The 12943-nt window shown below is 33.7% G+C and overlaps 1 protein-coding gene across 5 annotated transcripts in view; it reads left to right on the top strand.

The window, feature by feature from the left end:
- Cka (Connector of kinase to AP-1) overlaps nt 1–12943 on the top strand; it is a 570985-nt gene that overhangs the window by 117133 nt on the left and 440909 nt on the right. For all 5 annotated transcript variants that reach the window (XM_090399493.1, XM_090399496.1, XM_090399494.1 and 2 more), the window contains exon 4: nt 7126–7204. In XM_090399493.1, coding sequence (XP_090255619.1) covers nt 7126–7204 — 79 coding nt within the window. The remainder of the gene's footprint in view (nt 1–7125; nt 7205–12943) is intronic.

Below are 12943 nucleotides of genomic sequence, written 5' to 3'. Positions count from 1 at the left end.
ATCCAAAAGACCGTGTTGGGCAATCATTTAGCAAAATATATTTCCAACGAAAAACAGTAAATGGTGAATTAGTGGATAGAACATGGCTTGTATATTCAACCAAATTGGATAGTGTTGCAAAATATTTAGTAGTGATGAATTTACCTTAGCAAAGGCCGGCACAAATGATTGGGGACACATGACATTGATTTTGAAGAGACATGAATGAAACACTCAGCATTTTGATTGTTATGGAAAGTGGACTGAGTTTAAAAAAAACAACTTTCGTCAAACCATTGATTCTTTGACGAACAAATTCTCTTTGAGTGAAGTAAAACATTGGGATGAAGTGCTGGAGAGAATAATTTCAATTATTTTAGCGATGGCCTCAGAAAATATGGCATTTAGAGAGGATCATCAGATAAATTATTCACCGAAAATAATGGTAAATTTTTAAAGTTGGTCGAGTGGTTCTCAAAATTTGATCCGTTCTTAGAAAAACATGTAAAACAGGCAATAGAATATCCACACAAGCCTCATTACTTGGGAAAAGATATCCAGAAGGAAATTATTTTATTGATCGCTAAAGCTACAAAGGATAAGATTTTGGACATGGTCAAAAATGCAATGCATTTCTCAATTATTGTGGATTGTACACCTGATCAAAGTTATAAAGAACAGATGTCCATTGTTGTGCGTTACGTCCACATCGAAAAAGCAGCTGAGGGTCACAATGCCAATGTATAAATTAAAGAAAGTTTTTGGAATTTATTGACATTGTAGAAACAACTGGAGTAAAGATGACCGAAGAAATTTTAAATTCCTTGAAGCAAAGTGATTTATCTATTATGAATCTTCGTGGTCAAGGCTACGACAATGGAGCCAACATGCGAGGTAAAAGAAACGGTGTTTAGTCTCAAATTGCAAATATCAATCCAAGAGCCTTTTTCATTCCATGTGTCTGCCATTCCTTAAATTTAGTCGTTGTTGATGCAATAAATGAAGCTATTGAAATTGTTAATTTTTTTTCAACCATTCAAATAATTTGCAAATTTTTCTCGGGATCGACAAAGCATTGGCATATTTTTCAGTCCATGTGTTGTAAATTGACAGTGAAATTGTTAAGCGATACTAGATGGGAAAGTCATGTTAATGCCATTAGTGCTTTGAATACTGGATTGAAAGGTATTTATTCTGCGTTAAAAAAAAGTCATTCAATTGGAAAAAGATTCACTTGCACGTATAACAGCGGAATCAATCGCATCAAAATTAGATAGTTTTGAATTCATTTGTGGATTAATGATCTGGCACGACGTACTTACAGAAATCAATTGTACAAGCAAGTTGTTACAATCACAAAGCATGAATGTTAAATCAGCAGCAACTGTGTTGAAAAAAGGACAACTGAATTTCTCATTTCCCATAACTCTGAAGATTCCTTTGAGAATTATATTTCCCAAGCAAAATGCATCGCAATAGATGCGGATTTAAAAGACGATTTTAGTCCTGAGTTAGATAATTGGATCCGAAAGAGAAAGAAATTCTTTGACGAGGAACCAGATACCCCGGAACCTGTTGATGCAAAAAGGAAATTCAAAATCAAATTTTTCGACATTTTGTTCACAACAGCAATTACTTCAATGAAGGAGTGTTTTGATTCATTTAGTAGCGTTTTGGAGCCCTTTGAATTTTTGTACAACATTACAGAATGTGATAACGTGGAAGACCAACAATTGGAAGAAAAATGTAGTTCATTAGAAAAAGCATTAAGTGACAAAGAAAACAAGGACATTGAAGCAGAAGAACTGCAAATAGAGCTGAAATTATTATCTAGAAAAATTGAAGAAAATAGTACACCAGAAATGGTTTTGAAGTGGATTTATAACAACAACCTTGAAGAACTCTTTGCAAATTCACTGATTGCATTGAGAATACTATTGACTTTGCCTGTTTCAGTTGCTAAGGGAGAGAGAACATTTTCTAAATTACAATTAATAAAGAACTACCTGCGATCAAGTATGAGTCAAGAAACTAAATGGTTTGGCACTAATTTCAATAGAAAAAAATTTCTCAGTCTATCAACATTGATGTACTGCGACAGGATTTCGCTGAAATGAAAGCCAGACGAGGCCCTTTTAGCAAAATTAATGTAAAGAATATTTGAATAAATCTCTTAACTTTATATTACTATTTTATGTTATTTTGAAAATTTATATAACTTGAAAAAATGTGTATAAGCAGGACTAATCCGTAGGTAACATTATACTGTAAAGCGGTTTTCATTTGTTTTTCATTTCCTGTTCGTTTTATTCACACTTTATTCAAAAAAAACTTTTTTGGAAAGGCGCTGAACATTGATCGCACACACAAGAAAAATACTATGCATCGGTCCTGTGGGGGAGGGCATTCTGCTAACCTTTCCTCTTTCATTCTGTTTAAGTAACCATATTACCAGTCGAGGTTTATCTCTTTTCACTCACTCATGAATGCTAATAATATCAAGTTCCTTCCTAATATCCCATTTTTAATATGATATAGCTATTGATGCCATTTGATCACTCTCTGAACCTTTTTCAGAACTCTCATATCTGTATTCTGTAGTATTTGATTCCGTATTTTATATCTAGCTCTTGGATCCATAAGATATTGGTTTGAACACTATCTTTTATATAGCTAGTTCAGTATTTTGACTAATTTCTGTCTTATTCCATATAACTTTATTCAGTTGATTTCCTACCTACCAGTTTTGCTAATCATGTTGCCTATTTCCATATTTAATTTGCCATCTTCACTAAAAATTCTGTCTAAATGACTGAATTGCTTTATTTGGTCTGTAGTTTCCATTCAGATTGCAGCTGAAGTGATCTATATTCCTGCTATTTTGATAGTTGTGTTTTAGTACTGATTTTTCCCATATTTGTTACAGCTGTAATTCAATTTAGTTAAGGAATACCTCAAACTTATACTGGATTTATTTAAGAGTATAACATCATCTGTATAAAGTAAAGATCTGAGACTAACATCTCCAATTTTGATATTAGGCTTAATGCCACTTTGCTTTCTAATATGATATATATAGATGGTAAATAATAGTGGAGATAATGTGCATCCTTGTTTCACACCAGATTGAACCTTGTACCATCTTCTTACAGGAATTCTACTGCTGATTTACAGTTGGATTAATGTAATGCTCAATATCATGTCCCATTTACACCATATAATTATAGCATTTTGAACTGCTTTTCTCTTGCACCTTGTTATATGCATTTTTTAGATCTTGATTACCTTGATGGACCTGTTCTTTCATTCTGGGTGTATCCATGAATGCAGGTTGTAAAGTTTCCAGCGAAATGGATATTGGGCCATTCTTCCCCATTTGTTTCCAATCACTCTGGTTAGAGGATCTTCCCATCTAGTTGGAGGTCTACCGGGTTTTCTCTTGGATACCAGTTTGTGATGAAGTAGTTCCACCTCTTGTCATTGAGTCTTGCAGTATGATCTGCCCACAAGGCCTTGTTGTCATATATGGTTTTCACTACTTTTACTCTGGTTAATTTTCTGATAGTTATATTTGTGATGTGGTCTTTTTTACTTATCCCTAAGATTCTTCTTTTCATGGTGTGCTGGGTGGTTTGTAGACTAAGTTCTTTTTGTGTAGTGCTCCAAGTTTCAGAAGCATAGGTTTAAGATGGAAGGACACAGCTGTTGCACATGCTAGCTCTTATTTTGATATCCAGCTTAGTATCTGTGATTGTGGATTTGATACTGTTAAAGGAGGTCTATGCAGCTCTTTTTCTTTTGGATTTGGTTTATTTTATCTGATATCTCTTTAATGTATGGAATGGTTACAGTTTTATTGTAATCTAGTTTATTTTTGTTTTTAAGTGGTGTTCACTGGAGCAAATCTTCAGTGCCCTGTTTTTTAGTGTGTTAACGACATCTAGTTTTTGTGTTGGGTGGTGGTAAGAATTATATATATATACTAGGGGGCCTATAAGTTGCAGGAGTAGAACAAATAACATGTGATCCTATAAACTCTAGTCTTGCATATTTACATTGGTGAATGATGTAATAAAAAAAAAAACAGTCAGCAGAGGTTTGAATAGAAATATTCTCATTACTGGCAAGTGAATTATTGATAATTTGGCATTTGTGATATTATGTATGTGTGTGTTCTATCTATTGCTGGAGAAGAGTGAATAACATGTGATCCTATAAACTCTTGACTTGCATATTTGCATTTGTGATGGGCATAATTAAAAAAAAAAAATAAATAAACACAGGGAAAGGGATTTGTTTGCAAAATATAAGTAACTAAATATAAGCCAATAGTAAACATTGGCTGTATACATTGGTTGCTCTGTAAATAATTATTGGGATGGACTTATCCAATGAAGTAATAATGCTAATCACGTGATTCATGCAAGTGTGGCAGGAATACATGTGGGTTGCAGCAGCAGCAGATCATCTTGTAAAATTTATTGCGGTTGTTACGTGTTTTTATTTATTTTTATTTTGCTTTGTTTTTTAAGAATTCTTTTATTTACTAATGATCACCGTTTTTTTTATTTTTATTTTTTTTATTTTATTTTATTTTTTTTTTTTTACATATTAACACATAAATAATTCTGTTCTTCATGCAGGCATTTTATTTTAAAAACAATATCTGTCTTCTTCATGCACGGAAAAAAGTTCCTGTTGCAGAAGGTGGACTGATGAAGACAGTCATGTTTTGTTAGGAAATTGTATATAATTTCATACTGTATAGTGTTTGTTTTAGTAATACCATTACATTAGGTTAAAATCAGTAAATTATTCATATATATGAGTCACATTAAACACATGAGAGGGAGGTTTCATCACATTTTGTACATTATGTTGTAACCTTCTTGGATTTCCAGTTGCTAATTTTTTCTATAGCATTCTCTGCAACGCTTACAGGTAGTGCATAGTGGACCTTCCATTTTTCTCAACTGATGAATTTTGTGCCTTTTCACTGTAACCTCTTTAGGCATAGTCTCCACTGTATCTAAAAATTCTTTTATGATTATCCCCTGAATTGAAGAATGAAAATATTTCCTTCAGAGCTGAATTTTCTGTGAATAATTCATGCATTCACAAGAGCTCCAAAGAGTAATTCCATGATGATTTTTTTATGCCACTTGATGATCTTTCTGCGAGTCGAATAATAATATGCCATCTGATTGGAGAGATCAACACCCTTCTTAGACACTTTGTAGCTGAACACTGCATCTGGCTTTTGTACTAGCTCTCCTGCCCTATTCTTATGAGCACTTTCCACTAATTCCCCAACAGTGATCTCCATAAGTCATCAACATAGTTGCATAAATCCATGCTCTAAAGAAAAGAATGTCAAACACAGTATTTCTAATACCTATGGTAGACCATGCTTTGGAAACCTTTCACCAGGTCAAGTGGAAAAAAACACGGTATCTTCCTATATAAAAATAATTTCAAGAATCTGTGACTATTCATGCATAAGCCTGAGAAATAATTCTAATCTCAACAGATATGGTTGCCAGAAGTTGTAAAAATATGTCAAACACTACTGTTTTATTCTAGTAGTATCTGACTAACTTAATAACCAAAGACTGGTTTTTGTACTAGTAATGACTCCAGAAGGTGAACTGATGAGGACAGTCATGTTTTGTTAGGAAATTGTATATAATTCCATACTGTATAGTGTTTGTTTTAGTAATGGTAGTACACCTATCCCAGAAAAATGACTGTATCACCTGGACAAATTTTGGATGCAATCATTGGTGAGCTATGGAAATTTTAACAATGGGCTCGCATCGTCGAGCAAAAAAAAAGGGGCTAACTTAGCCCTTATAATACTTATATTGCGACTTTGTAGAGCTTCTGACAGATATGATAATTCCTGTAGGATATCAATCATTAATGCTAGATCTTTTAAAAATTCCAAATTGAGAAGTCGGTTTAAAAAGCCTTTATATTTATCGTTCAATGCGAAATGCTTGCATAAAGCTGGGTAATTTCTCCACACAGCAAGGGCCATCCGTAAACTGCATGCTGCCCATTGTGGTCCAAACACACACCAATCTTTAAAATTTTGATACCAAGGTCTTTTCCAGTTGTATTTAATTCTTGTTGATTTTTTTAGTGATTGATGATAAAAAGCATATAATTTATCCATAAATATTTCAAAATTATTTATTTCTTTAATGTTTTTTTATCGAATTGTCTAATGCTAAGTGTAAACGATGAGCTACACAATGCTTAATCACAATGTTGGGAAATTTTTGTAGAAGTTTGTTTCCTAACATTACACCAGCTCCATCAGAACAAAATGCGATGAGATGATTTTTTTAAATAGTAATCATAAAATCCATATGAATTTAAAGTAGCATGTATACATTCTGCAGTGGTATTTTCTAATTCTACAAGATTATTAAACAAGAAGAACCAGGGACTCACAAAAATAAAAAAAAAATTAACAAAGGGCTCGCGCGAGCCCCTTATAGCTCACCACTGGATGCAATCGAACATAGTTTATCTTAATCCTAATGGTATAGTTTTAACTAGGCTGAAATATCTTTAATTCAACTGAATAATAGCTAATTAAATTGAATACCAAGGAGTGCATTCTGCCATTGTATCTTTTGTTAGCAAGGTACAAAACAGAGATAGACTGAAAAATTATATTTCATATATGGAGATGTATGGGAAATGGTAAATAAATTTCTTTGCTATGTACCAATGTACCAAATTTAAGTTTGAAAGGTCAATTTTAGTAGTTGTGATTTTATCTAAACTTAGGAATCATTTTTAGATGTAATACAGAGTAACATGCAAATATGATTTGATATGCAAAGTGCAACTGCTGCTTGTGGGTAACCCTTTAAGAAGAACAGTCAGTTAATTATAACTGGCTATTCTTAAATTTTGCAGTTTATTGTTCTGGAAAATGATAGTAAACATTTCTTTGACAAGCCCATTTACTAATAAACTATCTAAAAATCTCATAGGCACTTCTGCTATTCTAGTCCTCACTTCACTGCAGTGAGTTGGCTACAGTGAAGTCTGAGACAGAGAGAAATTGCTATCAAAATTGTTTACTTTTAAATTGACAGCAACTGATAGAAAGATTAATATTTTTAACAGAGGAACCAGTAGACGGTGAAACACTTATCATGACTAACAGCAATGTTTCCTGGCGACAAGGACGACAGCTACTTAGGCAGTAAGTACTTTGTATGTCGATTTTGAAGTATTCTTTTTGCTTATATAAGTTTAGATTGAATTTATATATTGAGTGGTTAAATGCAGTTGTTCCCAAAAAGCTAGTCTTCTCCATAGAAGCAGTGTTAAATATGAGCACCTTTTAAAAGAAAGTTGTGAAGGCTTTTTTACGTCAGCCTAACCTATATCAACCCCCCCCCCCCCTCAAACTTTTTCAGTTCACAAGGCCTTAGTGTAACAGGATTTTTCCGTGGCTCCCAAAGTCAGAATATAGGCCTACTTAACAGTTGCAGTGCAGTTAGATTGGTTAAGTTAAAAAAATAAATGAAATGCATATTTCAAATTCATAAACAAATTTTGTAAAAAGTATTAAATAAGTATTTTGAACAATCAAATCATTGAATGAATAAATCTTAATTAGTGTGACAGGTGAGCCTGTTGTTCACTGCACATCTTCTCAAATCTTGGAATCAAACTTGTACAGTTTGAATCAGACCATTAGGAAGGACATCCGTTAGATGTCCTTCCTAATGGTCTGATTCTAAAACCACATGGGATCAGTGTCATTTCAGTGAAAATATTGGAATATTTCGTGGTCCCCCAGGGTGCCACGGCACATAGTTTGGGAACCACTGGTTAAATTTGTTATGTGAAGTGTAACCTCACTGTTTAAAAATGTGCATAAGAAACCTTACAGTTCAACAAACTAAGAGTGTTGTGTGTTTAGATACTCTTATACTTTAACGTTGAATTCGCTGCAGTCTGATCACTGAACCTCAGTAAATTAATAAATTCTAAAAAAACAACAAAATTGCAAAATAACCACAGCAATAAAACTTGAATGAAAATATAAATATTTCATAATCAATGTGTGAAAACAAGCAAGTCAAAGTAAAGAAATACATGGTTCATACGACAATTGGTTTACCAATTAAACAATATTTGCCATGTGCTAGAACCTGATATTGAAAATAAATAATATTAAAACATTTACATAATATTTTCATAAGATGAGAATCTCCAAAACCTTTTTTTGGGGAGGGGGGGGGGAAGAGAGAGAGAGAGTGTGTCATTTTGATATAGGTTAGGCTGACGTAAAAAGGCTTCACAACTTTCTTTGAAATTGCTCATATTTAACACTGCTTCTATGGAGAAGACTAGCTCTGTCCCAGAGGATACTGTGCTTAGTCGGTACTATGCTGTACCAACCAGACTTTTGAAGTTTTACCAGTTTGATGTTCATCAATTCTTTTTTCCACAGAATGGCTCTGCTCAAAGTATGTCAAATGACATTTCACAAGGAATATCTGGTAAACACCAACTAAAGATAGAGGTGACAGTTTGTCTTTTGTAGATGGTAACAGATGAGAAATTTTATAGAAATAGATGTATTTTGAAAGTCTGATAAATGAAACAAGCAGCGACAAAACTGTAGTAGAAACTTTTCAAGCAGAATGCAAACATGAGTACATATAAATACTGTATGTAGAAAAATAAGCCATCTATAAAAAAGAGAATAAAGCTGAATGTGAGAATTAAGAAGTTTCTCTGTGGAATGTTTCAGGTAAGATTTATGCAAGCATACTTGAAACAAGGCTGAGAAAAATTATAGAAGAGAATCTTGGAGAAGAACAAGCTGGATTTAAGTCAAATAGAGATTGTCATGATTCAGATTTTCACTTTACAACAAATAGTTGGAAATCTTGGGAATATGACAAATATCTGTACTCTTTAAGTTTTGTAGATCTGGAAAATGCATATGACATGAGAAAAGCTTCTCAAAACACAACAATTATATGGGATAAATGAAGCATTATACAGAGCAATATATTCTATATTTGAGTTGTAAGTTAACAGTTAGAAAAAATTTGAAGTTAGAATTGACAAAAATACCTGAAGATGATTTAATATAAAGTCGTGTGTAAGAAAAGAATGTGTATTTCCACTCTTATTCATCATTTTTTGCCCACACATGCACTAATGTGCTATAGGTCTTGTGGCCTTTCATGTGTGGATCAGATATATAAAAAAATATGAATCGCATTATGAAATAAAGTGGCATCGAGCCTTATATTAGAATTCATCATCATCAAATTTCTGCCATGTACCTCAAGGGGTGTACAGGATATGATAGTACTACATGAAAAATTTACATCATTACTAACTTCCTATCTACAATTTTCCTCCAAATCAGTCTCTTACTTGTCAAGAATCCAACATTCTCAGAGCTAATATTTCTATCATCTAAGGCACTTTGTACAGTATTAATCCACCTATATCTTGGTCTTCCTCTGGGTCGTTTTCCTGTCAACCTGGCAGAGAACACTTGTTTTGCTAATCTTTCCTCTCCCATTCTATTTAGGTGACCATACCACCTGAGATTAGCTCTGCTAACCCATTCCTGGATGCTGACAATATCGTTCTTTCCTAATATCCTTGTTTTTAATATGATATTGCTATTGATGCCATCTGTTCACACCTCTAATCTTTCTCAGGACTCTCATATTTGCGGTCTGTGGTCTTTGATCAAGTGTTCTACCTCTGACTCAGCTCTCAGATCCATAAGTTAAAACTGATTTGAACACTGTCTTGTATACAGCTAATTTACTGTTTTGACTAATTTCTCTCTTATCCCATATGAATTTATTCAATTGACATACCATACCATACCATACCAGGTTTGTTGATTCTGTTGTCTATTTCCATATTTAATTTACCATCTTCAGTAAAAATCGTGCCTAAGTAGCTGAAATGTTTTACTTGTTCCATGGGTTCTCCATTCATAATGCAGTTGACATTTTCAATGCTTCTGCCTATTTTCATTGTCTTTGTCTTTTTATTGCTGATCTTCATACCATATCTATTACAACATTTATTCAATTTAGTCAGGGGATCTTGCATATTTGTAGCTGATTTTCTGGCGTATAAGATGAACCCCCGTTTTTGTACACATTTTTTAAGAAAAAAAACTTTATCACTGAATATTATAATGAATTTACAGTATTTAAAATATAAGGTAATAAGTAGGTCTACTTTCAACAAATACCTAAGCCCTGTTTCCCTGTTCTTTAGCACACGTAATCACACGTAGCTTGTATGGAATATTGTAGCAATGCCGACATTTTTCAGCCATAATTTGTCAAGAAATTTAGAGAAAATTAAATGGCAGAAATTTATCACCATTCACAACAACCGTGGCAACAATTGGAAAGTTAAACGAACAGGAACACATCTATGATCGTCGATGACAGCGCATGTACATCCACTGAACTCTACGTAACTGGAATGCTCTCATACACTGCAAGGAAGCAAGAAAGAAATCGCGTAACTCGGAACAGAGAAAATTTCCAGAAATGAAAGTAATAAAAAACTGAGTATCGGCATGTGAGACGCACCCTTTTTTCAGGCCTATTTTCAAAGAAAAGAAGTACGTCTTATATGCCGGCAAATATGGTATTTAAAAGTATAACATCGTCCACATAAAGCAAAGAGCTGACATTAACATCTCATTAATATCATTTTTTGATATCAGGTTTAATACCACTTTCCTTCATAATGTGATCCATATAGATAATGAATAACAGAGGGATTAATGTACATCCTTGTCTGACACCAGATTTAACATTAAACCATCTTCCTTACTTCCTTCAATTCTAACTGCTGACTTACAACTCAAATAAAGACTAAGTATCGCTTGATATAATCCCCCCATTGACACCACATAACTGTAGGATATTGAATAGCTTCTCTCTTCTGCCATCTTGTCATATGCCTTTTCCAGATCGACAAAACTTAAATACAGATCTTTGTCATATTTCCATGCTTTCTCAACTATTTGTCGTAAAGTGAAGATCTGATCCTGACAGCCTCTATTTGGCCTGAATCCGGCGTGTTCTTCACTAAGCTTTTCTTCCACAATTCTTCTCAACCATTTCTCAAGCATTCTTGTGTAAATCTTACCAGGAGCACTCAGTAGTAAAATACCTCTGTAATTCTCACATTCAGTTTTATTTCCAATTTTATATGTGGGTACTCTGAGAGTTTTACTGCAATCATTGGGAGTTCGCCCCTCTGTGTAGGCTTTCTGAACTATGCAGTGCAGCCACTGTAAGACTTTTATACCACTATACCTCAGCATTTCTGGTCGAATATCATCTACTCCTGCTGCCTTTCCACATTTCAAGCCTTTGATGGCTTTTTCGACTTCAAGTATGGATATGTATTCCTGACTGCATGCCTGGTCAGTGTTTTTTACCACTGTGCTATCACTGCTTGTTTCATTTAGCAATTTTTCAAAGTAATTACTTCATACTTCAAGGATATCTTTTTCTCCTGTTTTCATGTCACCTTTATCATCTCTAACTCCTTTTACAGCACCCTTTCCTCCATTTGGCATATTAGAATTGGATATGTCAAACTTAGCTTTTTTGCTTTATACTGATGTTATACGCTTAAATATCTAGTGCAAGTCTCGAGAATTCTCTAACTAAATGGAATAACAACTATACCAATTTGGCATGAAATTTAGCAATAAAAAGACCAAAATAATGAAAATAGAGCAGCTATTCTGAAAGGGGGAGCCTATAGAAGAACTAAAATGTTTGTTATTTAGGCACAGCTTTCAGTGAAGATGGCAAGTTAAATCTGGAAATAGACAACGGGATAGGCAAAACTGGTATTGTGGGGAGCCAGTTGAATAAATTTATATGCAATCCGAGAGAAATTAGCCAAAGCACTAAACTAGCAGTATACAAGACAGTGTTCAAACCAGTTTTGTATTATCATTGTGAGAGTTGGGTTTGAAATAAATGACTAGATTAGATACTCCAGATATGAGAGTTCTTAGAAAAATTAGAGACGTGAACAGATGGCATCAATGCCAGAATCATATTAAAAATTAAGACATTAAGAAAGAAATTGAAATTGTTGGCATTCAAGAATGTGTAAGCAGGCCTTATCTAAGGTCATATGGTTGCTTATACAGGATGGGAGAAGAAAGGTTATGAAAATAGGTGTTTGATGCCAAAATGGCAGAAAAATGACCCACTGGAAGACCAAGGTCTAAGTTGATTCAGTCAGAATTGCCTTAAAAGAACAAAACGTTAGATACGACAATATTGGAGTGCTGATAATTAAGACTAATTTAAAGGAAAATTCTTGATAGGAGATTAATAATAATGTAAACTTAATCATGTAATGCTGCCATACCAGCCTGCATACCTTTTGATGGTACATTTCAGAAAATTGATGATGAGGATGAGGAAAATATATGGGATTAAGAAGAAACGTCTTCAAAATTCTACCAATTGGTTCAGAGATACCAGGAATATAAGTGATTATAACACTGGTTTGTCAAAGAATCCTTAGGAATATAGGAGTCAGCTATTTTGATTTGATGGTGGTTGTAACTATGATCAAATTCATTCCATTAAAGTTTTGGTAGTGAGAAGTTCTTGTTGTGAGCTATAGTGAGAGGAACACACATTATTTGCTCTATTAATTGATGACTTGATATCATCTATTTTTTTGGATGGTCTGATGAGCAGACTTTTGCTGAATGTATCTTCCAGTAAGAGGTAGATTTCTGATAAACACTGGTTTTCAAAGTACTGGAGGCTCTGCTGTTAAAAATGATGTCCAAGAATGGTAAACTGCAGTGTTTTCTTTCTCTATGGTGAATTGAATGCTCGGTGATGGCTATTGATCCATTGTAGGAAGGTGATAAGTTCGTTTACAGAAT

The sequence above is a fragment of the Typopeltis vanoorti genome, chromosome 10 (assembly GCF_054136105.1).
Source record: "Typopeltis vanoorti isolate ZY-2024b chromosome 10, IOZ_Tvanoo_1.0, whole genome shotgun sequence".
In the NCBI taxonomy this organism is placed as follows: Eukaryota; Metazoa; Arthropoda; class Arachnida; order Uropygi; family Thelyphonidae; genus Typopeltis; species Typopeltis vanoorti.
Note: the sequence above shows the minus strand (reverse complement) of the source record. Positions and strands in the feature narration are given on the sequence as shown.